The following is a 22,978-nucleotide window of genomic DNA, read 5'->3' as shown; positions in this document are numbered from 1 at the left end:
TACATGGCCGCAGCCCTCCATCCTTTTTAGCCACGGAAGAAACTTGAGGCAGCAGGTGACGTGGATGGACGGATATACCCCTGACTCAGAGCCTCATGGATGTACTCCTCCATTGCCTTGGTCTCCGGAAGGGACAACGGGTAGATCCTACCTCTGGGCATAGGAGCATCTGGAAGCAGGTCTATGGCGCAGTCCCATGGCCGATGTGGAGGTAGCTGGGAAGCTCTCTTGGGGCAAATACATCCTCGTATGAGGAGTAGATCTTCGGGATCTGAATGGATATTTTCTCGACAGGACTTTCGACAGACGTGACGTAGACGGTAAGGGGTCTTTGAATTTGTAAGGGTAGATCGGGAAAACAGCTGGATCTGCATTCTTCTCCCCATCTCTTAATCTCTCCTGTGCCCCAAGAGAGGATGGGATCGTGCTTCACCAGCCACGGGCGCCCTAAGATGATATCCATCGATGCACCCTCCAGAACCAGAAATTGAATCTCCTCTTTGTGGAGCAGTCCTACTTGGAGATTGACGGGTTCACATTTTCGATGGATACGTGCCTGAGAATGGATATCGTTGGTTATGGGCTGAATCTGGTAGACGTGCGTCGAGGCTTCGGTGTTAACTGTAGTCGGCGACAGAGGGCGTGCGAGATGAAATTTCCTGCTGACCCGGAGTCGATGAGGGCTGTGACTGAAACTGAGACAGAAGGGGTAGGTTAACTGGACATTAGTGGTGAGAGGATGCAATTTTTCAATGGGAGAACTGAACAAACTCACCACAGAGCGTGTTGGACGATGGGACAGTCCAGCCTGACATGTACCTTTGGCACCACAGTACATGCACAGACCCCCGGTCAGCCTCCTCTGTCGCTCGTGATTGTGAGTCTACCAGATTCTATGATCATGGGCTCTGGTTCTGGAGGGACGGCTGGCTCTGGCGAACGGAGGAGTGCTTGTGATACCGGTGGAGGATCATGCTGGTAGACCCTCAGACGATCGGAACAGCGCAGAGAGTGTTGGATGAACTTCTCCAATCCCATCGTGTCGTCGAGGGCGGCCAGCTGTAACCGGAGGCTGGGCTCTAGTCCGAGCCGGTAGGTTGTGAGAGAGAGATCGCTCATTCCACCCGCTAGCAGCAGCCAGAGTTCGGAACCTGAGAGCATAATCCTGAGTGGACATGGCTCCCTGTTTGAGATGGTATAACTGTTCTCCAGCTGCTACTTCGGCATCCGCGCGACCAAAAACCTCCTTGAAATATTGGGTGAATGACTGAATGGAATTTGTTACCGGCCCAGACTGTTGCCAGATGGTTTCAGCCCACCGAAGAGCCACCCAGAGAGAAGGGAGATGATTGAATGCGATTTTGGGACCGATCTGTAGGGTAATAACTCGGGTTGCATAGTGAATACCAGAGAACATTGTAGGAGAAATCCATTGCACTCCTCCGCCCCGCCAGAGTAGGGCGCTGGTCGAGCCATGGGACTGGATTGAGTGGGGGACGGTGAAGAAGTGCTCGGTGCTGGTGGTGCTTCGGGAAGTGGAGCAGATGGTAGTAGCACTCTCTTCAATGAATCCACCAACTCCTGAAGGGGATCGTGAGTGCTCATGCTGTTGGTAGTTGAAGGTCCGGTCTTCTGTTACGGAAGCAGACGGACAAACAAGGGGAGTAAGTATAAATGAGGTTTATTACAAACAGCAGAGTAATTTGGATAATGATTGAGAGTGGAAATGGAGTTTGGATGAACTGATGATTCTCTTTGCCAGGTGGGATGACAGACACAGAAGGATGACCGAATGCACACACCAGAGGACTTGCGGGGAAGACAGACTGACGAGACACACCACGTTGACAGGACAACTGGAACACTGGACAGACTGGAATGAAAACAGAGATAAGGTAAGTATATGTGCTGAGATCGTAGGGGAGTGAAACCTAGGAAGTGGTTCACTCAGAGTCCGCTTCGTAGGAACGAGACCGGACAATGAGTGAAGTGAGGTGTGTGCTTATATAGTGAATGGGAGTGATTGGGTGCAGCTGTGCGTGTTAAATACTCAGGTGGAGGTGCTCGGTGCGTGATGTTGGTGGAAGAGCCTGGCCAATCCGTGACAATTTCAGTGAACAAGAAGAATTGTTTCAGCTGATTTGTTTTCTTTTTCTTTATATAGGTATGAATTTACCCACTTTCTGGTTAACATCCCTATTAATCTGTTTAATGGATTTTCTGGAGAAGTAATAAATGTACACTTGAAGTCAGAACTATTAGCCCCCCTGAATTATCAGCCCCCCCTGTTTATTTTTTTTCCCCAATTTCTGTTTAACGGAGAGATTTTTTCAACACATTTCTAAACATGATAGTTTTAATAACTCATTTCTAATAACTGATTTATTTTATCTTGCCATGATGACAGTACATAATATTTCACTAGATATTTTTTAAGGACACTTCTATACAGCTTAAAGTGACATTAAAGGCTTAACTAGGTTAATTAGGTTTAACTAAGCAGGTTAGGGTAATTAGGCAATTTATTGTATAACGATTGTTTTGTTCTGTAGACTATCAAACAATATTATATCTTAAAGGGGCTAATAATTTGACCTTAAAGTGTTTTTTATAAAATTAAAAACTGCTTTTTTTCTAGCCGAAATAAAACAAATAAGACTTTCTCCAGCGGAAAATATTATCAGACATACTGTGAAAATTTTCCTTGCTCTCTTAACACATCATTTGGGAAATATTTTAAAAGAAAAACAATCAAAGGGGGGCTAATAATTCTGACTTCAACTGTATATGAAAGATTTAAGAATCACTTAAAAATGATTGGTTGCTGCAATTTATGATTTTATGTTTGAGTAAAAACTTCTGCAAACTGTTGACATTTCTTGTAAATTACAATGATATTTTTTATAGCAGTTTTAAGTCGAAATAACGAAATATAAGTTCAATGGACTCATAAGTTTAAAGGCAAACAGAATTATTCATAGCCCTGTTGTGATCATGAGCTTTGTCCTGACTATTATTTTTCAAATAACTGTTTAATAATTTGATTATTGTAATGATTAATGTATTTTATTATTTATTATTATATGTTTCATTATTTTATGGTTTATATGTTTAATTTTATATAATTAAATATGGTTGTGTATTTTTTTCTAAAAGCTGTAAAACTGATATTATGTAGTAATAATAATATAATGTAATATAACCATGACAAAATACCTGTATTTATGCCACTCCTAGTGTGAAAAAAAAACACAGCAGCTTAGCTTTTGATGTTTTCGGCCATCCATCTTCGTTTTGTTCACATTCCAGATGTTTTCACGGCCGTGCCAGAGTCTTGATCTGGTGAGATGATTTTGTTCTCGCAGCTTCTGCGCCTTTAAGCTGACATGACACTCAAGACTCGTGAAGTTGTTTAACAGCGCCCTCTGCCGATCACTTGAGGAATAGCCGCCATTTGGTCGACGACGAAAATATCGTCATGAAACGTCATACGCAGTATAATACAGAAATATCGTGTTGTGTGCAAACTGCCATCGGTTTTAAAGCAAACTATGAACCTATAAATGTCATTTTATGTAGCCTCTTGCTATTTTAACAAATTCTGAAGCTAAAAGGTATCTGACGTCGCCCACAGCTGCGAAAGTGAAACCAAAAGTGATCCTGCGACAAAATGCAACGAGGACACAACAGATGTAAGCAGACTAACGCTATACACTGTTTATTGCTTAAATCTTCTCATTTATAGCTGTTCAAACGTTTGGTGCTGCTGAAAAACATCCATTAGCAGCCTTTAGTTGGTTAAAAGTTGGTTGGTTTAGTTCAGTGGTCTTAAACTCAATTCGTGGAGGTCCACAGCTTTGCATAGTTTTAGTTCCAACCACCTCCAACTCACACCTGCTTAATAGTCTATAGTAGTCTTGAACACCTTGATTGGATCAGCTGTGCTTGATTAGGGTTGGAGCAAAACTGTGCAGACTGCAGATCGAGTTTGAGACTGTTTTTTTTCAGGTGGTCTCAAAGACCAGACTGCCCAATGTCAACCATGAACCGATTTACATAAGCAGTGTAATGGCAATATTTTACTACTAACTTATACCTTTGTTGTATTGTATGTCAAAAACGTAAATAGGGAAGCTCACAACACGAAAAAAAGGTCGACACTTTGCAAGGAAACAGTGAGGCAGGAGAAACTGAAAGCAGATACATTTGTCCAGTTTCCATTAATTGGTGACATGTTTCCCTTGTGATATGCAGCATATAGGACTGGACGGTTTTTATAGCTGTATTGTACATATGATATATGTATTTTTGTATTGATTACATTTTTATATTTGGATTAAACTAATTCTGGCCAATGACTTCAGTGAAACAATGTTCAATTTTAGACCTTATGTAAGCAAAAATTGTGATTATAACCATGCAGGCAATGGTAACTCATTATGTGTAAAAAGCTAGGACCGCATGCATTTTAACTTTGTAACATGACAATCTAAAAACAAAAATAATGCTTTTTAAAGTTAACTCAAAACTATTTTGATTACCCACTACAATCGTCACTTCACAATTACTGCTATCGAAACAATACAATTACATACAACAATATAATAAAATACATTGCTTTCAATACAATATTTACATTACAAATACTACAATACATTACTTGTAGGTTTAACATTCTACATATTTCCATATGTAGGTCTCCATAGGTCTCAAACTCAATTGCTGAAGGGCTGCAGCTCCGCACAGATTTGCTCTCCAATCCTATTTAAACACAACTGATCCAACCAATTAAGGTGTTCAAGAGTAGTCTTGACCATTAGTTGATCAGGTGTGTTGATTAGGGTTGGAGCAAAACTATGCAGAGCTGCGCCCTCCAGGAATTGAGGTTGAGACCTATGAGCTAAACTATGCAGAGCTGCAGCCTTGAGTTGAGACTGTTGCCTTAAAATTTAATAGTCGAAATAGATTTTTGTATAGTTTTAATAGATTTTCGAAATAGATGTAGTTTCTGCCTTCTTATCTTGTATTAATATTAATTTTTGTTTTACCAAAACAAACCCTGGTAGTTTCCAACCCTGAGGCGTACCGATGCTCCCAGTAAACTAGACTGGCTCATGGTTTATCTTTTCATCAGGTTAAGATGACTTCAGATCAGGCTCACGTCAGCGTCTCCAGGGTTGTCCTTGTCCACTTCTGTCTGCTGTTCTGTGATCTTCTCTTCTGGGCTTGTGTGTGGGGCAATACTGCTGTGGCTGGATGGAGAGGGCAGTCTGGATCTATGGTGCCTGTGGGCTCTCAGGACCATCACCTTCGCCGGGCTTTATTCATTAAGCACAATTGTCCCAGAAAGCACCTTAAACCTCTCCTGAAGCGCTGGGTTGCACTGTTGAGCTTCTTACCTCCAGTGTTCGACAGTATGCAGGTATGCTGGATGGGACCCTGAGGGCCTTCAGTCCTGTTCCTGATCCTGGTATGGTGATCCTTAGCTCTGCTACGTCGATCTTGATTTATATGGTGTGGGAAATGGCCTTCCCACATGGTGGATCATCTAAGGGTGGCAGAAACCAGAAGAAAGACGAAGAGGCCAGAGCACTTTTAATGAGGGTCATTCGCTACTCCAGGCTTGATTATCTCTATCTAGGAGCTAGCTTTTATCTTCCTCAGCTTGGCGGCACTGTGTGAGTCTTTATCCAAATTTATCTGAATTAATCCTTATAATTAAATCCACAAGGTATATTGTTTAACAACATAGAATAAACTATATTATTTTATAAAACAGATAGTTCTGGTGTTCTGTCGATTCGTCCCACCTTGTCAGATTGTCCTACCTCCCATTCAAAAAGTAGCTAGCACATTTTAATGACGCAGTATGCTACCCCTCAGATTTTGCTACCAGTGTAAATTTTAATGTGGACTAATGGTGTTATGTAGCTGTAATATCACCCTAACCTACCTAATCCCTAACCCCGACCTCAGAACCATTCAAATACAGCGTTGGTAGCATAATCTGATGGGTAGGATAAAATGGCAGGACACCAGCCCTTGGTTCTGTTTGGCTGAGTCAAGTTTAAATCTGTTGTAAATTTCTCTATAAACACACACCTATAAGTGCAGTGTATATGGTATAACTGCTTTATAAAATCAGCAAGTTCTGTGAAGCTGTGGTTTACTTAATAATAATAATAATGGACTACAGGCCTTTGGATTATTAAAAAATAATGCACACCCAAGGTAGTGATGCCGCCTGCATTGTGCATGTGGTGTGCATTTGTCAGTTTTTTCTTCTCAAACCGCTTCTTTTTGGGACTAGATTCTTACACATCTAATCTAAAGCCTTGATTGGTTGATTGATTAATTAACAGTTGTAGACTGTGAAATAGCTGAAATCATGTGGTGTAGTGGCACTGTAAAAGAATACTGGGTTCAACAAAGCGATTTGTTTGAATCACATGAAGGGATTAAGTTAGTTTAATTTTTACAAATTAAGTGGATTGAACATAAACAATTAGGTTGTCCCAAAAAAAACTCAAGAAACGTGTTGTTTCAGCTTATTTATGTAAGTAGTTCGAACTAACAGCAAACATCACTTTTTGTGTGTATAGGGAATTGCAATGCAGTTAAGGTCTGCCTGAAACTATTTTAGCTGTGCCTTTTTCTGAAAATAAGTGTGTACCTTAGATCATCAGCCAATCAGATCAAGCATTCTAAAGCACCATAGTAACTTAAAGAATGCATCTTAGCTGTTATACAATCACAGTAAGGTTTATTGCTTTAATATTTGCAGTAGATAAAGAATAATACAAAATAAAGCTGACCTTATTAATTATACCTTATTATTATAATTTAATGTGATGGTGTTATTTATAGTTGAGACGTTCATCCCATACTGCACTGGAAGGTTATTGACATATTAAGCGGAAAATACCAGCACAGCAACTTCTCTTGGGCCATTTTACTCTTGGCACTGTGCTCACTTGGAAGGTTAGTGGGCTTCATTCTCATGCAACTGTATTAAAATATTAGAAGTCTGCTTGCACAGATTGGTTGTCTTCTGGAATAAATGCTCATGTGTTATGTCTTTAAGCTCTATGTTCAGCGTCTTCGTGGAGGGATGTTCATGTTTAGTCTCAACAGACTGAACAAGAGAATACGAAATATGCTGTTTCAAAATCTCATGAAGCAGGAGATATACTTCTTTGATGAAATCAAACCAGGTAAACCAAAGAGTCTAATCGTGTGACCTCTTTTTGAAGGATTCTCGACAGTCAAAACAAACTATTCTAAATATTGACATAAATGACATTAATGATAACAGGTGCATATTTTATACCCATTTTTTATTTTGTAAACTAGAAAATCAATGTCAGCATTAGTTCTGCTGTAACAGAAGCCAGCTAGTAAATTGGTGTGCAGGTAAGCCAAGGTCTTTAGCCATTGTCTTTGAGTAGTGTAGGACCAGTGGGGTTACATTGGTGCCGTGACCCGGATATGAGTGAGATTATGGGGGGTGAGTGTAACAGAGGCCAGCTAGTAAAGTGCTGTGCAGGTAAACCTTACTCATCTGAACCCGAAAACGTGCTCTAGTGACAGATGCTAGAGGCTAAGGTCTTTAGCCTCCTTTTTAGAGTCACCGGTTCGATCCCAGCTCGGAGCAGTTTGGGTGGTGTAGGACCGGTGGGGTTATACTGGCACCAGTTTATAAACTTGTATATAAAAAGATTTGATGAAAAATCTGAATATACAACACCACCAGACTGTCCTAAAATTTTACACATAAACAATAAGCATGAGCTGAAGTACATTTTGAGATTTTACATTTGTACAAAAATGCAGATACATAAATAAATGATATGAATGAAATGAATGAAAAAAATATAATAATGTGAAAAAAATTCAAAACGTTAAAGGGCCATGAAACCCCCCTCTTTTGGTTCAATTCTACCTCAGAATTTTTTTATAAAATGCTCTGAGATGGGTGTGGAGTGCTGCGAGCTGAGGGAGGAGGGGGCGTGGCCGGCAGAGCAGGGGAAAAGAGGGGAGTAAACAACTGTTGTCAGTTGGCTCACAAAATGAGACGCAAACCGTGAGGAGACCCATGATTTGATAGTTTACAAAGTTAAAATGCAAAGAATTAAACAGTAAGTAATTTAATGTCCTGCTGCATTTGTTTATTTTTTATCATCATAAAGATAATCATGTTTATATAAACACAATGAATGTGGAGCACTTCCCTCCTCCTCAATCCCCAGGTCTGAATGCAGACACAGTGGACAGCAGTGCAGCAGGTCTCTTGCCCTGTCTATTCCAACCATTAACCCTGTTGGTAATGTGGACTATTTAAACATAGGCGAACACAGCAGCATAGATATAGGTGATATGTGTGAATGTAACAAACTCAACTAATAAAAGACAAAGTCCGCCATTCTCCAATTTTCGTACAGATCTCCTGACAAAAATCTTGCTGCAAACCAACAGCTTTACTGTATCAGCCCTGACAAAAAACATGCACAAACCCCGTGGGTCATGAAAACAACACATACGGCCCGTGCCGTGTGCGGACACGGTCTCACCCAGTCATTGGGTCTCATCTTGGCAGGTCTGCCTTGCCTTCGGAAAGCACGTGCTCTCATGAATAATTAAGAAGCATAGTCCTTCTCATAAGATAAGAATACTCTGGTATGAATAATAAAGAGAAACCGACACATCATCATCCACTAGCAGATTTGCGCTACATCAGCGATTTGATCCCACCCCAAACATTATTTTAAACCCGGAAGATGAAATTAGCTGACAAAAGCTCAAATTAACCAGTTTTCCCCACAATAAAGCTAACACACACACAAATGTGTTAAAATAAAAAAGTACTCGAGGGTTTCTTAAACCTTTAAATCCTTTGAAAATGAAGGTTAAACTTGACACATTGAATTTGTCTCTGTGATTGACAAATATTTTAGAGAGATAGTTCACCCAAAAATTTTTACTTACTCACTATTTACTTGCCTTTATGTGTTTTAAACATTATGAGTTTTTTCTTTTGTTGAAAATTAAAGAAGATATTTGAAGAAAGCTACAAACCATTGCCTTCCAAAGTAGGAAAAAATAAATACAATGGAAGTCAATGGTTACAGGTTTCCAGCTTTGTTCAAAGTAACATATTTCTAAAACAGAAATTTAAATAGGTTTATAATAAGTAAAGTATGAGTAAAGGAGAACAGATTTTTCAGTTTGGTTGAACTATCCCTTTAAATGTAGCCAAAGCTTATTTAGCATGACTTAGGAATAAGTTAATCCTCTCTTACAGGTAATCTCGCATCCCGTTTGATCTCCGACACTGATAAAATGGGACGTGCTGTGGCCATGAATGTGAATGTGTTACTGCGGAGTATGGTAAAGACTTGCGGCATGCTGTACTTCATGCTGGGTGTCTCTTGGCAATTAACTCTCCTCACCTGCATCGAAATGCCACTTCTGGCTTTCATTCAGAATTCATACAACAGCCTCTCCCAGGTAGATTATCATCTTTAACTTTTTCCACAAACTAATGGGGTAGAACATAACAAATCCATAATGTCTCTCATCTTCCTGATCAGAAAACCTCCAAAGAGCTTCAAGACTGTGATGCAGAGACTGGAGAGTTGGCGTCTTCTGTCATTAGTTCGATGAAGACCGTTCGGAGTTTTAAGGCCGAGTGTCAAGAACAGCAGCGATATGAACAAACTATCAACAGGAAGCTCCAGGTTTTGAGGCGTAAAGGCTTTCACAGTGCCTTTATCTCTTAATACGCAGGGTAAATCACATACAGTATCATATACATTTTCAAAGGATTTTATTTGATTTGCCAAAGTCACACAAGGGCCAATTTCACATCTGTCACATCCATAACGAAGCTCTTTTCCTCATACACTAACTGGCCACTTTATTAGGTACCTTGCTAGTACTGGTTTGTACCCCCCTTTGCCTTCAGAACTGCCTTAATCCTTCGTGACATAGATTCAACAAAGTATGGAAATATTTCTCAGAGATTTTGGTCCATATTGACATGATAGCATCATGCAGTTGTTGCAGATTTGTCTACTGCACATCCATGATGTGAATCTCCCAGTCCACCACATTCCAAATGTGCTCTATTGGATTGAGTTATGGTGACTGTGGAGGCCATTTGAGTACAGTGAACTCATTGTCATGTTCAAGAAACCAGTCTGAGATGTTGTGCGGTTTATGACATATTCTGCTGGAAGTAGCCATCAGTAGATGGGTACACTGTGATAATAAAGAAATGGACATGGTCAGCAACAATACTCAGGCAGGCTGTGGCATTGATACAATGCCCAAAGTGTCCCCCACACCATTACAACACCACCACCAGCCTGAACAGTTGATACAAGGCAGGATGGATCCATACTTTTATGTTGTTGACGGCAAATTCTGACCCTACCCATCCGAATGTCGCAGCAGAAATCAAGACTCATCAGACCAGGCAACGTTTTCCAATCTTCTATTTTCCAAATTTGGTGAGCCTATGCGAATTGTAGCCTCAGTTTCCTGTTGTTAGCTGACAGCAGTGGCACCCGGTGTGGTCTTCTGCTGCTGTAGCCCAACCGCCTCAAGGTTAGACGTGTTGTGCATTCAGAGATGCTCTTCCGCAAACCTCAATTGTAACGAGTAGTTATTTAAGTTACTGTTGCCTTTCTATCAGCTCGAACTAGTCTGGCCATTCTCTTCTGACCGCTGGCATCAATATATGTAAAATAAAATAAATACATTTTCTTCTATAGAGAGCCAACCCTTATCCTTTTGATTGGTATTTTCTTTTTGCGCTGTACATTTCAGAGAATTTCTACATGCTGTGTACTGTAAAGTCACATACTCTTTTGGTCACATTCATTACGCATGTTTATTTTCCTCAATCAAAATATAAAACACCTTTACAGATGGATATTTTTCTGATCCCTTAACTCTGTGGAAAATAAACATGTGTTTATGATAATGTACTATTAACATACACATTCTCTGTGAATGTATGTATCAGATTTTTATTGCATTGTCACATCTATAACACTATAATTAAGCACATGCATAGATTCACACATATGACATACTAATTGCTCTACAGTTTATTACAGTGGGCTTGAAGGTAGCAATGCTGTGCCAAGGCCGAAATCTCATCTCCTCTGGGCAGCTTAGCAGCGGCAGCCTACTGGCGTTTGTGTTTTACCAGAAGGACATGGTGACCAGTATGAAGGTAAGACTGGCAGGTTATACATATACTGTATAGTAAGAAGTAGCTCTATTCACATAAGATAAATTTTGCCCATTGTAACATTCACAGCACCTTGTATATATCTATGGAGACATGCTGAGCACTGTGGGTTCATCAGTAAAGGTGTTCCAGCTGCTCGACAGGAAGCCACAAATGAGAGAAGCAGGCGATCTGGCACCAGAAAAGCTTAAAGGAAGAATAACTTTTGAAAAAGTCACCTTTCCTACCTTTCCCGCCCTGATGACCCAGCACTAAAGGTATGGTTTTATTTATACAGTGGAGATCATAATTAGAGGACAACCTACAATTTCTTCATTTTTGAGGCCACTGCTTGAGCTTGGTCCTCTCTGAAGTTATCCTAACGAGAATAAAAGAACAATCCCTGAGCATTTTTCACGAGTTACATATATTCTGCACATTTTTAAAAACGTAAATTAGACATTTAAAAAGCACTGGTCAAAATTAGCGAACACTTTCATATTCTCCAGATGCCTCACAGTTGGTAATTTGGTGATCAGTTAAATAAACATAAGCTATATTTTAGTTGTTCAAGCATAAAACGAGATGTGTAGACGCTAGAGTCGTCAGTAGCAACAGGCTAGCACAGAAACTCTATTGAAAATACTGGGGTAAAATAAATGTTCATATTTTAAAGTCATGGTGGGGAAATTTTATATTTTGGACACTTTACATCGTATTTATCTATCAGGCAGTAAAAAATCACACATTTTTAAATAAATCTGATTTTAAATGTGCCGATTTTGTAATGGAATGACAGGAAGTGCTTGGGCTGGCTGACTGAAAATTAAAAGTCTGTGCACTTACACCATTGCTCACCTGTTCGCGCTTTAGTGATTAAGTCTAGATTAATATATTTGGGTCTGATGGGAAACATTGTTCATTGCCAAATTGGGCTGAAGACTGAAGCCTCAGTATTTAAAGAAGTCAGTGAATGGTGGAGCAGGAGCTGGCAGCCCAGAGTCCTGACCTAAACCTAAATGAGAATTTTGAGACTTACAATGAAATGAGAACTGGAAGAAGCTTGGATCAAGATCCTGTGAGACTTTTGGTGTCCTGTGAGATATAAGTAGTGTCCTGTTCTCTAATTTTAATCAGTGTTTTCCACAAAATGTAGTGTTTTTCTTGACATTTTCTGTTATTTTGTAAAACAGCTTTATTAGCATGGTAAAGCCATGACTAAAATTTTCAAATTTTGTACAATCATTACATTATTCAAAAAAATTGAAGTGTTCATAAATTGTTCTCTAATTTTGATCTCCACTATACATTAAAAGCTATCAAATAAATAATAATAATGCATTGATTGTTGAATTAATGCAGTCTGTAACACTGGAACTGAGTCCAGGGAAGTTGACAGCATTGGTAGGACCCTCAGGAGGAGGGAAGAGCTCTTGCGTCAGCCTGCTGCAGAGGTTTTATGAGCCTAAGGAGGGTGAGATGTTCCTAGATGGAGAACCTCTGTACCGCTACCAACACCAGTATTTGCATAAAAAGGCAAGAAACCACACACAGGCGTTTACAATTATGTAACTTTAGGAGATATGTGCAAAACATGACACATTGTTCTTTTATTTACTTGGCTCAGGTGGCAATGGTATCTCAGGATCCTGTGCTTTTCTCGGGCTCCGTGAGATATAATATTGAATATGGTTTGCAGAACTGCACACTCGAAAGAGTAGAAGCTGCTGCTCGAAAAGCCAATGCACACAACTTCATATGCAATCTGGAACAGGGATATGACACAGGTACAGTAGATTTAACTAGTAAAGTGGCAGCAATGATAACATTCTGAATCATTTTGATGAGAAATAAACAAAAATATTTCATAAATCAGGTGGCACTGTTGCCTCACAGCTAGAAGGATGCTGGTTCTGTGTGTTGTTTGCATGTTCACCCCGTGTTTGCGTGGGTTTCCCCCACAGTCCAAAGACATGTGGTATAGGTGTTGAATTGAATAAACTAAATTGGCATAGTGTATTAGTGTGTGTGAATGAGAATATATGGGTGTTACTCAGTCCTGGGTTGCGGCTGGGAAATTCATTTTCTTTTTGCTTGGTCCCTTTATTATTCAGGGGTCACCACAGCGGAATAAACCGGCAACTTATCCAGCATATGTTTTACGCAGCGGATGCTCTTTCAGACGCAACCCAGCACTAGGAAACACCCATACACATTCACACCCACACTACGGCCAATTTAGCTTAATCAATTCACCTATAGCATGTCTTTAGACTATAAAAGACCCAGAAAAAACCCTTGAGTACACTGGAAAGGCATCCACTCCATAAAACATATGCCAGAATAGTTGGTGGTTCGTTACGCTGTGGTGACCCCTGATAAATAAGGGAAAAAGTCGAAGGAAAAAGAAAGATTTCATAAATATATTATTGTTAAAATATTTGTTTTAAAATATCTACTATTTGAGAGCAAGGCAGTCTAGTTTTATATCTAATGATATAACTAAAACAGTTTTTAACATACAGATGTCATTTTTTCCCCTTTTTAAAGAAAACAAATGTGAAAATGAAGTGTATTATGCGTGTTATGGCAGTAGTTGTTGATGTCTGTGCAGATACAATCCTGTAATCCAGCATTGATGTTTTGGTTGTCAGGTACCCGTGCAAGCCTTTAGCCCAGTGCACTATTTTCACAAAATCATATTTTTATAGTTTTAAAATCCTCTGTTTTCAGAATATGGAATTTTCAGCTCCCAATAAGTAGATTTTTAATGTAACTGAATGGCCAAAATGCAATCAATATTTGTGAATGCCACCTCCATGTTCTATAAAAATAGAGAAAGCATTAACACATAAAATGACCCAATATCGAGTGATAACAAAAAAGATATGCAATCTTGTACCAATATTTAGTGAATACAAACTTGGGAACCCTAACACTTGATATAAAGAAGTAACAGTAAATTATTTGCAATTACAACGTAATCCATTATTACTGTAAATGTATTTCATTAATATACTTAAATGTATAATTACATTGTAATACTTACACTAAAAATTAAAGTGTAACCAAAAACCTAACTGCCCCACCAACAAAAAAAAAAACATTTGGATTGCATTTCTTAACTCCTAATGTCGCTAGTTAACACACTCAATGCATTTTTTTCCAACAAATCCCATAATCTAAAACATGAACCTCTACCAAATGGTTGATATGTCGGTTTATGGTAAAAGTACCGGAATGTCGGCGCCAATAGCCTAGTGGTATTGCGTCGACACATAGCACCAAGGTGCTCACGGCGACCCGAGTTCAATTCCCGGCTCGAGGACCTTTGCTGATCCTTTCCCTATCTCTGCTCCCCACACTATCCTGTCTGTACAATCTCCACTGTCCTATCCCAATAAAGGTGAAAACCCCTAAAAAATAATAATAATTTTAAAAAAAGTACTGGAATGAATACATATATTATGAAAAATATGAAGTGTAAGACCAATTTATTTAAAAACATTATCTAACATTTTCGAAGCCTAAATCATCTTTATTTTTTAAGTATTACCATAAAATATTTCAGATTCTCATTTAACATGTTTATTTATTTTTTAATAAAAAAACCTTTTCAATAAAACCAAAATCAAGTGTAGTAGTGCAACAGGATTATATAATATTTTAGATTTTTTTTGTAAACCAACAATGCTGTGTATAATGTAAAGCATTATTTAAAACAGTCAAAATATGGGCAACCATTTGGTAGAACAGGCAGTTAAAGGGTTTTAAAAAGTATGTTTAATGTGGATGCTTTCTCTACAGATGTTGGCGAGTGTGGTGGCCAGCTGTCTGCAGGCCAGAAGCAGTGCATCGCCATAGCCAGAGCTCTGATAAGAAACCCTCAGATTCTGATCTTGGACGAGGCCACCAGTCACATGGACTCCAGCACACAACAAGCAGTAAGAATACTGATAGATCTTAATATTCCGATCAATTCAGAGGCTTCCCCCATTGATAATGTCTATTCATGACCTCATTTTCCAGGTTCAAGATGTGCTCTGTAGCATAACAGATCAGACGGTTCTGGTGATAGCTCACCGTTTGGAGACTATAGAGAAAGCAGACCACATTATCTTCATGGAAGGAGGTGAAGTTGTGGAGCAGGGAACACACCAGCAGCTAATGGACAAGCAAGGAAGATACCATCGGCTCAGAGAAAAGCTCTTTAACATGGAAACAACAGGAGACTAAAGTATGAGATATATGTAGAAATATTTCACGCGCTACAGAAACTTTAGAACACACTCACAGACTTTAATATAGATTAAACAAATATTACAAATTCATATGTTTTGATGAATTATGTGCCTAAGGGTAGGGCGAAGTCCAGTGAAGAGGGTTTTAAGTGTGAGTGTGTGTGTTTACATACTGTTCTCAGTATGTCTGTTTTTATAGAGCAATGAATGAGACAGTCAGGCCATATGTCCTTAAAGTAAAACCATATGAATTAAGAACATCTACTGTATTTACTTTTTATTTGATACATCATGAGTGTGTGTAGTTTAGAGAATGACCAGTGGGTTTGCCCTCAGCTGCAGAAAAATGTGGAACAGGATATCGGATCTCTGATTTGTCTTCATTTCCCCACCAAGAGCTGTTTGATTTTGAGCATCCTGAAGATCTTTATAAAGAGACTGACACACACACACACAGAAATGTATATTAGAGGTGTATGGGGTTTTGTGCAAAACTTTGCTACATGTAAATGAATACTAATTGCAGAGTGAAGGTGTTGTCACATGAATGTAAATTTGCAGGCCAAAAAACCAAGTGGCTGTTTACTCATTAATACTGTTTATTTGTGTGACCAAAGCCTGCCTTTTCACCCTCATATTAAACTCTGGACTGCTATTGAGATGATTGGAAACTTTTACTGAGCAGTGGTTAACGTGATGGCACCTTAAAACTAAAATAGCATGCAATCAAATCATTGAAGAGTAAACAAATAAAATACCTCAACATGCCTTACAGCTTCACACAAGCTTTGTGCTTTTAACTTCTTTGTATGGCCACATTGTGCAGACGAGTCTCTGAGCAAGTCCTGAAAATGTCAAGATTTGTAATCCAGCTTCAATTAGAAGTACATGTTTGAAAAATAGAATTACACTACCGGTCAAAAGTTTGGGGTTTGATTTTTTTCTGGGTTTTTTTATTTTATTTTGAGAAAATTATTGTGTTCATCAAGGCAGCATTTATTAAATGTAAAAAAATTAATTGTTAAATATTTATTACTTGGGCCAGACAGAATCTGCGGACATTTTTTGCTATTTCTGCAGAGAATTTGGTCAAAAAAATCTGCAGAATTATTTCAGGAGTACCATTACAACAAACTTATTATATGAAATGAACAAAGAATACATTTTTAACTTTTATTTAATGTTGACAATGCAAATCCAACTAGATCCACTTATTTGGTAAACAAAGCAAGTCTCTCATATAATAGATCTCCTAAATGACTGAAAATATTACTTCACAACCTGTACTGAAAATTTATTATATCACAGTAATAGTAGTATTAAAAGTAAATGTGTGTAAATATAAATTTACACACAAGTAAACAGACTCAATGATGGGCTAAAAATCTGTGGAAATCTGCGAATTTCTGTGCATGCAGATTCTGTGTGGGCCTAATTTATTACTTGTAGTGTGTAGTTTTAAATGAAATTATTACTCCAGTTGTTATTGCTTTCATTACTATTAACATTAATAATAATATTAATTAGAGTGATTTTTGAAGCACCATGTTACTCTAAAGACTGGAGGAATGAAGCTAAAATTAATCATTAAAATCACTGGAATAAATGATTTAATTAAACGATAAACTACTTTTAAACAGTTATTTTATCATTTCTACTGTATTTTTTATCAAATAAATGCAGCCTTAAGCTTATTTTATTACTATTTTTTAATCTTACTGACCCCAAACTTTTGACCAGTAGTGTACTTTATTGTAAAAGTACCCGTAGGCGCCTCAGAATGGCATGATGGAGTCCACACACTGCTGCCATTGATGTACTTTCCACACAAATCTCCAGGGCTTCGAGAGGTCCTTCAGAATAGAAATCTCCCAGTGTTACCTAGCAGAAAGATATTATTAATTCATAATAAACACAGACTTCACAATCATACACGAGTAATCTGTGGTGTAAAACGAACACCTCTTTGGCCATGATCTTCACAGAGCATCCATCTGGACTGTAGGCATTAACCACTGGACTTTTTACAGATCCTATCGTCTCAGGTGATACCAACCAGTTTAGCACAGACATGCTCGCCTCCAGACTGCTGGTTGCTGATAGGTGCAGTTTGCTTTTTAGAAGCTCGATTGATACCCTCACCACCACTGCAACGGGTCCCGACTTGGAAGTTTTATCGGAATGTTTTGTAAACACTCCTCTGGATCGCAGAAAGGCTTGGATGCCATCGGAGATCGTGTTGCAGCTGATGTTATTGTGAGAAAAGGATCCCTCGAGCCTTAAAACATCAAGCCAGTCTACTGTTAAAGTACTCAAAGGTGCACTGATGGAGCCCATCTCTTTTAGAAGCTGATAAACACCAGGGGAAGATGCATCAGGGCCAAACAGAGCAGAAAGGGAGAAGGAGAGGGAACAGCAGACCTTCACTGGCAGAAACAGGCCACCATTGCTTTCAAGAGGAATAGTCACATCTAGTTTCTGACCTGAATCTAACTTCCTCAGTGGGAATGAGTACGAGCTGGATGAGCTCTCCGTATTTGGATGTTGGTATAATGGATGGACCTGAATGCACAACGTCCAGCCATGTTCAAGCGTACAATCGCTTGAGTTTTTAAGCACACATGTAAGAGTCAAAGAGGTTTTTTGAAGCAGTGAGCTCCATCTAGCTGCACCAAGAAAGCTGATCGGAGGTTTGGTGTCCATGTTAGATTGCTTTTCATTCCCATTGCTGTCCAACAGAAGGCTGCAAATGTTTACGACTTGATTAAGTTGTTTGAGAGACTCGTTTTTCTCCTGAAGCTTCTGTTTCAAAGATTCTGCCCTGCAGAAAACATTAATAAAGGTCAATGACATAACACTCACGTACAGCAGCTTTAATAATGTATTTTAAAAATAATCATGAATTAAAGGGATATTTCAGCCAAAAATGGAAATTACCTTACCATTTTTCACCCTTAATTAGTTTTAGAGCTTTATGAGATCGTTTCTTCTGTTGAACACAAAATGTATTGGATGAGGGGATTCCCCCCCAATGTGTAAGGTGTTTTAAGTGTCTAGAAAAGCTCTATATAAATGTAAGGAATTATTATTATTATCTATTTTGAAAATTGCTGGTTGATGTGATTCCATCTATGGAAGTCAATGTGTCACAGCAACTAGCATTCTTCAAAATAACTTATTATATATATATAAAAAAGAAACTCATATACATTTTAAACGAGTGAAGGATGAGTAAATTATGGCAGATTACATTTTTGGGTGAACTATCTCTTTAATAATAATGATATTATATAATTTCTTCAATTATCAAAAATAGAACGGAAGTTGCTGCAATAACTGTAGATCTTTACTTTTACACAATTGGGACATACATGACTCTTCAGGGCATGCAGATGAAATGAAGAAGAAGAACTGCTGTGTTATCTTGCATTCTTTAATAGATGTCTGATGTTTGGAAACACAATTGTACTTGAAAATGTTTGTATGACAACAGATATTTATTCAAAAGGTGCCATTTAGCTTGCAGCATTGGACATTTTTTCATTGGAATGCTTTCTTTTTTTTTTTTAGTGATGAAGCATGAACAAACCTCTCCCAGACGTTTCCAATGGAGGCCAGGAGGTCTTTCACTCTCTGGCCTGCCAGCGATGAGGACAACCTGGACAAGATTCCCTTTTCAGACCCTTGAGGAAGGTTGACTCGCATCAGTCTTCCACTTGAAGATAAAGCCAAAAGTTGAACGGATCCTTAAAATTTAAAATAGAAAACTTTGTGTAAGTAACTTCATTTTTCCAACACTACAAATGCCAGGTAAACAGCATAGGGATTTGTGTCATACCTGTGGGGTTTGTATATGGTCCAGCAAGTGCTATAACCCTGCATACACCAAGACTGTTTGATATCAGCGCTTGCAGTTGGAACTCGGTACCTGTGGCTTCTGATGAAGATGATGTGGTGAGCTGAAGAGCGTGAAGGTCATTAAGTGAACTGTAGTATAGCCGTTTATCATCAGCACAGGCACAAAGCACTGGCCCTCGAACGCTATGCTCATTGAAGCCTGTGAAAATGAATTTAACAGATTAACAAAACTAATCTCTCTTTTGTTCAGTAGTTTTAGAACAAATTTGAGATAAAAAGTTTTGATCTGCTTCAAATGATAGTTACGGGGTGTGTGTGTGTGTATATATATTCTTAAATCTGGTTTAGATGTGTGATATTCTGCAATAACAGCACTCATACAGTCTCTTCACCCAAGTGGTGTATTACTCCGTCCACATAGAGAGACAAGGAGGAAGAGGGAACAACTCGCTACAGGTTGACAAATATTGCAGCTGTTGTATTAACATAATGTACTTTTGAGGCTTTTTAGTCAAGAATGTAGTTGTATAGATTGCCATGTAGTTGTAGTTGTGCAACTATGCCATTTATTTATAAGTATAGTGCCTATTTTTAAATATTTGTTAATTTCGGAGATTCAACACTTTGATTTACTATAGTAAGTATACAATCAAAAAAATTTTACAATGAAGAAAATAAAAACCTGGCAAAAAAAAGATTTGTTTAAAACCTAAAACCAAGTAATTGGACCTAATGTTTTGTCTGGCATATAAAGGTAATATCCAGTTGTAAAATATAGTGTATCTCTCCAAAATTGGAATTATACTTATGGAATATTTCTATAAAATATTTAAAAGTTTTTTATCATCATTGTTTTTTTACTTTAATAACATTATGGTGTTTCTTTATAATGCTTAATTAAACCATGTAAAAACTAGTGAAAATGCTCAAAGAACAAAATGGCCTTTTAAGTTTTCAACTTGTATGTCATTATCAAATATAAAAAAACAAAAATAAAAACAAAATTTCATTTCATACTTACTATAATCTGTCTCTTTTCCTTCCGAGCTTCTTGGTTTGCTTCTGACCATTAGTAGTTTGCCTCTCTGACCCACTGCAATGAGACTCTGAGGTCCATGTTCTCCAGAGATGCAAGTTCCGATGAATACGATCGGCTGCTCTAAGCTCTGAAGGACTCTTATTGGAGATCTCTGTTCTCCTCTCGGACCGATCAGAGTGGGGACGAGCAAAGGAAAGCAGCAAATACGTCCATCAGGTAAACCACACAGAATAACCGGGGAACTGACTAAAGCGGCGTCCACTCCAAATAAAAGCCTGAAGAGATGGGGCTCGAGATGATGATGCAGGTCAGATTGGTGAGTTTTGACTGACGTGGAGCCCTCAGGATAGATGCAGGTCAGCACTGGAGGTGAGCTGACACTTTTTTCATTGTCTGTTACGCTTAAACAACACGTCATTACAGTGGAAATCTGGAAATGTGCAAGTTTACAAAAGGGTTTGGATCCAGGCTCTTCATAGAGGTTAAAACTCCAGACGGACTCGTCAAGACTAAGAGTCACAAGGATCTTTTTGACTATCGTGAACGCCTGCAGACCGGCATTTTTGAGGACAAGTGAATCATTTGATACAACATGTAGCATAGGCTCAGGACTTTTGTTCACAGAGGAAGAACTATGAGAGGAAAAGAAAAAATAAAATGTTAAAACCATAGATTCTACACTTCAGTGACTTTAGGAGGTCTATAATAATATAATAATCAAAAGATTGATGACTTTAGTGTTTCTTATTGTGTTCAATAAAGCCTTTAATTTTTTCACCCTCCAGCAATTTAAGATGTAAGTGACTTTTTTCCTTCCAATGATCATTTAAGAAAAAGTTTAGCTGAAACTCTGGTCTCAGGTGAATCATGTGGTGTTCACTTTAGTGAATCAATAAACATAAAAACAAAAAACATAAAAATTAAATATATTATTATTATTATTATTAAGCGTGGCTTTGGGTGGTATATTTAGGTTTTATGAAGCAAAACAATTGACCTGTGCAAGAAACTGAACACAACACACTGTTGCAGCTAAAAAAAAAAGAAAAAGTCACCCACCTACTGTATTGCCTGAATTAACAACAAATTAATTTCTGGGGGTGAATTATCCTTTTCCTGACAGATTTTCTATGGAAACATTCCTAAATGTAGTATATGCTTGCAATATCACATTAAATGCATAATTGTTATAACAATGTTTTATATTTTAGGGGGAACATGTGAAATCATGTAATGTTAAACACAAAACTTAATGCATAACTTAAATTATAATATATATAGGGGCGGTGAGGTCCAGCAAGAAGGTCGCTGGTTCGAGCCTCTGCTGGGTCAGTTGGCATTTCTTTGTGGAGTTTGCATGTTCTCCCCATGTTGGTGTGGGTTTCCTCCAGGTGCTCCGGTTATAAGTGAATTGGGTTGGTTATTGAATCGTAGTGTATGTGTGTGAATGAGAGTGTATGGGTGTGTATGGGTGTATGGGTGTATGGGTTGCAGCTGGAAGGGCATCCGCTATGTAAAACATATGCTAGATATGTTGGTGGTTCATTCCGCTGTGTTGACCCCTGATTAATAAAGGAACTAACCCGAAAAGAAATTAATGAATGAATGATTATGCATAGCAGATGTAGACAGACATTTGATATCTCTGCCTCTTCTGATTTGACTTTTGCACACATTACATACAGTATTACTTTGGTTTTATCTGCAGCACTGACTGTAAAATGCTTCCACACAGAACTTGAGCAAGTTTTTTTTTTGGCTGGTGGAGGACCAAGAGATGGCTCAGCAGCAGCCACACTCTTTTCTATTTGAGTGCCCAAATCCATGAAATAAATTTTAAAAATCATAACATAAAAAAAATCTGTGCGTTCAGGATTGTTTTCCAATAAATGTTATCAAAGTATTTTGTTATCAAAAGCATAAGGAATAATGGAAGATATTACCTGAGCTGTTGTGGTAGAGGAGTACAGTAAAGCCCACCGTTCTTGCAGAGTGCATAAAGTCGATGTTTATCATCACTTGACGTTAAATCCAGACATGTCACTGAGTCGTCAAATTGAATCACGGTCTAAAAGACAACATACATGAAGTGAGCCTGCGGCAATGTATATAACAGAAGTACAACACAAAACTGACAACAGCAGACATTCACTTGCCTTGACTTTTCTGTCCTGCACACTGAATATGAGCACATCTCTGTGTCCGCTGGTCAAGAATAGATTCGTGTCGTGCTGAATGAAGCGCACCGACTGACAGTCACTGAACTCTGATAAAAACTCAACACTGCACCGAGCCGCGGCCATTACGGTGCATGTTTACATTCTCTTCAGAGATTAATTGAACTTCAGGGTTTCTGTTCGTGGAATAATAGTTATCAAGTATAGCCGCATGTTCGTGACTGTAACTAAAGTGTTTCGTGTACCCGCCATAGATTCTACAGTCACCAATGAGGGTCAAGGCTCTTCCTCGTCTGCCTGTCAGTTTTAGTACACTGCCATCTTTCGGTGAACTACGGAGTATCGATTTCAAAATACGTTCAAAGTAAAGGTAATCAGAACATCACTAAATGTTAATTCCAGTGCATACAAAATGATAAAAGTA

General features: G+C 38.5%; 2 protein-coding genes across 2 annotated transcripts; one reads left to right on the top strand and one right to left on the bottom strand.

Moving 5' to 3' along the window:
* Positions 1-5,140: 5,140 nt before the first annotated feature.
* On the top strand, positions 5,141-16,139 carry tap2t (transporter associated with antigen processing, subunit type t, teleost specific). Its single transcript, XM_056469214.1, is given in 19 exon segments — positions 5,141-5,236; positions 5,238-5,349; positions 5,352-5,423; positions 5,426-5,646; positions 5,648-5,678; positions 6,868-6,894; positions 6,897-6,981; positions 7,085-7,095; positions 7,098-7,214; positions 9,302-9,507; positions 9,591-9,765; positions 9,768-9,787; positions 11,114-11,242; positions 11,330-11,480; positions 11,483-11,517; positions 12,602-12,775; positions 12,867-13,026; positions 15,047-15,183; positions 15,269-16,139. Coding segments are annotated over 19 exon segments (2,166 nt in total). The 3' UTR covers positions 15,476-16,139.
* Positions 15,743-22,809, bottom strand: faap100 (FA core complex associated protein 100). Its single transcript, XM_056469213.1, has 9 exons — positions 22,534-22,809; positions 22,321-22,445; positions 20,360-21,009; positions 19,319-19,537; positions 19,070-19,226; positions 17,443-18,301; positions 17,245-17,361; positions 16,239-16,325; positions 15,743-15,918 (listed from the first exon to the last, which is right to left on the bottom strand). Exons 1-9 carry the CDS (start codon positions 22,678-22,680, stop codon positions 15,787-15,789), a joined length of 2,493 nt encoding a protein of 830 aa, XP_056325188.1. The 5' UTR covers positions 22,681-22,809; the 3' UTR covers positions 15,743-15,786.
* Between the last annotated feature and the right edge of the window lie 169 nt (positions 22,810-22,978).

The sequence above is a fragment of the Danio aesculapii genome, chromosome 12, assembly GCF_903798145.1.
Source record: "Danio aesculapii chromosome 12, fDanAes4.1, whole genome shotgun sequence".
Classification (NCBI taxonomy): Eukaryota; Metazoa; Chordata; class Actinopteri; order Cypriniformes; family Danionidae; genus Danio; species Danio aesculapii.
The sequence above is the reverse complement of the archived record's forward strand: the minus strand, read 5'-3'. Positions and strand labels throughout refer to the sequence as shown.